Source organism: Carlito syrichta, unplaced genomic scaffold (genome assembly GCF_000164805.1).
Source record: "Carlito syrichta isolate Samal-C Ts95f unplaced genomic scaffold, Tarsius_syrichta-2.0.1 Scaffold169048, whole genome shotgun sequence".
NCBI lineage: Eukaryota > Metazoa > Chordata > Mammalia > Primates > Tarsiidae > Carlito > Carlito syrichta.
Window position 1 is genome coordinate 1,468 of NW_007113144.1, and position 2,511 is coordinate 3,978.

At 63.0% G+C, this 2,511-nt stretch overlaps 1 protein-coding gene across 1 annotated transcript in view; it reads left to right on the forward strand.

Moving 5' to 3' along the window:
- Positions 1-1,079, forward strand: part of IRX3 (iroquois homeobox 3) — a gene marked incomplete at its 5' end in the record, with an annotated part of 2,543 nt that extends 1,464 nt beyond the window's left edge. The window contains 2 exons of the mRNA XM_008051180.1: positions 49-215; positions 672-1,079. Of these exons, the coding sequence (XP_008049371.1) occupies positions 49-215; positions 672-726 (222 nt within the window). The remainder of the gene's footprint in view (positions 1-48; positions 216-671) is intronic.
- Positions 1,080-2,511: the final 1,432 nt, after the last annotated feature.

A 2,511-nucleotide genomic window follows, 5' to 3' on the forward strand; every position in this document is an offset into this window, starting at 1 on the left:
AGCGGGGCGGACTCTGGGGGTCGCGTCCGGGCCGGCGGGAAAGGGCAGGGCCTGGGGCGCGGGACGTTCGCCTCTCGGCTCCTGCTCCCGCGGCCTGGGCGCCGGAACGAGCGCTCTAAAGGCCTCCTTGTCTTCCTCACTTCCTTAGATCGCTGTAGTGCCTTGGAAGTGGAGAAAAAGTTACTCAAGACAGCTTTCCAGCCCGTTCCCAGGCGGTAAGAGACCCAGAGGTTGGGGGCGTGGGGGACTGACAGGCGGGGAAGGAAAGAACGCGGAGCCCCCTGCTCGGCCCTCTGCCCCAGGGGAAACGCGGCTGGGACGCGTTTTTAAAAAGGGAACGACGCTCACCCCTCCGTCGCCCCTGTGGGCCCAGAGGCGGCTTGCCAGGCCAGCCAGGCGTCCCAGGCTAGGGGAGCCCGAGCCGGTGGGCCCACAGGCCCGGAAGCAGGCCGCAGCGCTGGGACGCCCACCTCGTTCCAGCCCAGGCCCCGGGTCCTGAAGCCTCGGGCCCAGCTCGCTCAGACCCCAACACACGCGTCAGTGGGCCCTAATTTTGCACGGCGACACTTCCCTGCCCCGGGTCCCCCCCCCGCAGGGAGGGTCTCCCCGCCCCAGGCAGCCTTCGCACCCCGAATCTCACCTCCTTTGCCGCCACTGTCTCTCTCTTCCAGGCCCCAGAACCACCTGGACGCCGCTCTGGTCCTATCGGCTCTCTCCTCATCCTAGTTCTTAAAACAATTTTTTAACCGTTGTAATAATTGTACAAAAAAAATCACTCTGTATAGTTACGACTTGTAAGCATGTCCGTGTATAAATACCTAAAACAAAACTAAACAACAAAAGAGAAAAAGAAATAAAACCAGTCCTCAGCCCTCCCCAAGTCGCTTCTGTGCCACCGCGCGTTAGCTGCGTCTGTGAGGTCTGTGTGTTCGGTTGATTTTGGGGGTGGAGTTTCAGTGAGAATAAGTGTGTCTGGCTTTTTTTGTATATACAGAGAAATGTACATATGTGTGAACCAAATTGTACAAGAAAGTATCTATTTTTGGCTAAATAAATGAGCTGTTGCCACTTTGACTATATAACCCGCCTGTCTGGCCCCGGCCCCGACGGATCTGTTTGGTGGTTTTGTGTGTGTGTTTGTGTGTGGGGGTGTATGTGTGTTCTCCCCTGATTGTTTGAAGAATCTCCTGAATCAGCGGGAAAAGCCGAGAGGCGAGTCGGACCGCATAGTGAGACGACGACCCCGTAGTGGTTGAGGCGCAGGAGTGGCGGGGCCGGGGCGCCCGCGGTACCGGAGGCGGCCAGAGCAGAACCCGGGCGGCGGAGGACAGGCTGGAGGAGACAGGTGGGAGGCCCCGCAGGCCCCCTACCCGGGGCGGGGATCTGGGTCCTAGCCGCCGACCCACGCGAGCATCCGGGAGTCCTGGAGCCCTCTCCGGCGACACATCAAAGACTTAGAGAAGGGTCTGGACGTGGGGGGGGGGGCGGTTTGGAGGTTCCCCTCACTCCCTTCGCCCCATTCTTCGACAGGCACAAATGAGACTTTCTCAGTCTCACATAGGAGGGGCTGTGCAAGCCCGGCTGCAAGTCTCCGGCCAACTACGCTGGACCACCCCCCCTTCCCTCTTAACAGACGCCAGGGTGTTGGGTGACGGTGGGGGGGTGTGGATAAGAGGGGAGCCGGGGTGTCTTTCACTCTACATGACTGTGTGACTGTGCAGCCCGAGTTGAGAGTAGGGGATCTCGGGTCCTGGCAGCACCTGTGCGTCTTGGCACCCTAGTGGGCTTTCCCAAGCGCCCCGGAAGAGGCAGCCCGCCGAGGTCCCGGCGCGGAGGTGGGGGGCCGGCCCGTCGCACATTTCAAGCCAGGATTCCGGCTCCAGGCGGGCCTGGAGTGGGCGGGTCGGGGGCGGGCGCCGGGAAACTTGGGGCTGGAGCTCCCTCTGCAGGAGGAAAGGGACGCTCGGCGCCTCGCCTCGGTGGCCTCTCCAGCCAGGCCGGGCGCCGCGCCCCCTCCGCCCTCTTCTTCCAGTCCACCAGCCAATCTTGCCCACTTTGACTTGAAGAAGGCAGGGCATGCTTCGGAGAGTGACACCTCGGGGTACGAAGGGGAGGGGAACATGGTTTTTGCGCCTCTCCCCAAGTTAGTAAATGTACGGGTGGCCAGATGCCGGGCGCCTGACCCTCAGAGTGCAGCGTGTGACGGTCTCGCGGGTTCCGGGGGAGGCCACGGAAGAAGATGCGGCGCTTGGGCACCTTCGAGACGCGTCGGGAGCGGCGGGGAGTCCGGCAAGGACTGGTCTACGCGGGCATAGCTACGGGCGCCGCTCCGCTGGGATTTCCTCCTCGAGGCTGGGTGGTCAGGGTGCGGCGGCGCCCCGGGGGGCGCGCGTGGGGGAGGTGCGGGGGCCTTTGTGTCACCCTGCGGACGCGCAGGCTAGTCAAGGGGAGATGGACACGCGGCACAGACGCTCCGCAGCCGGGACCGGAGAGACGGATCCTGGGCTCCCT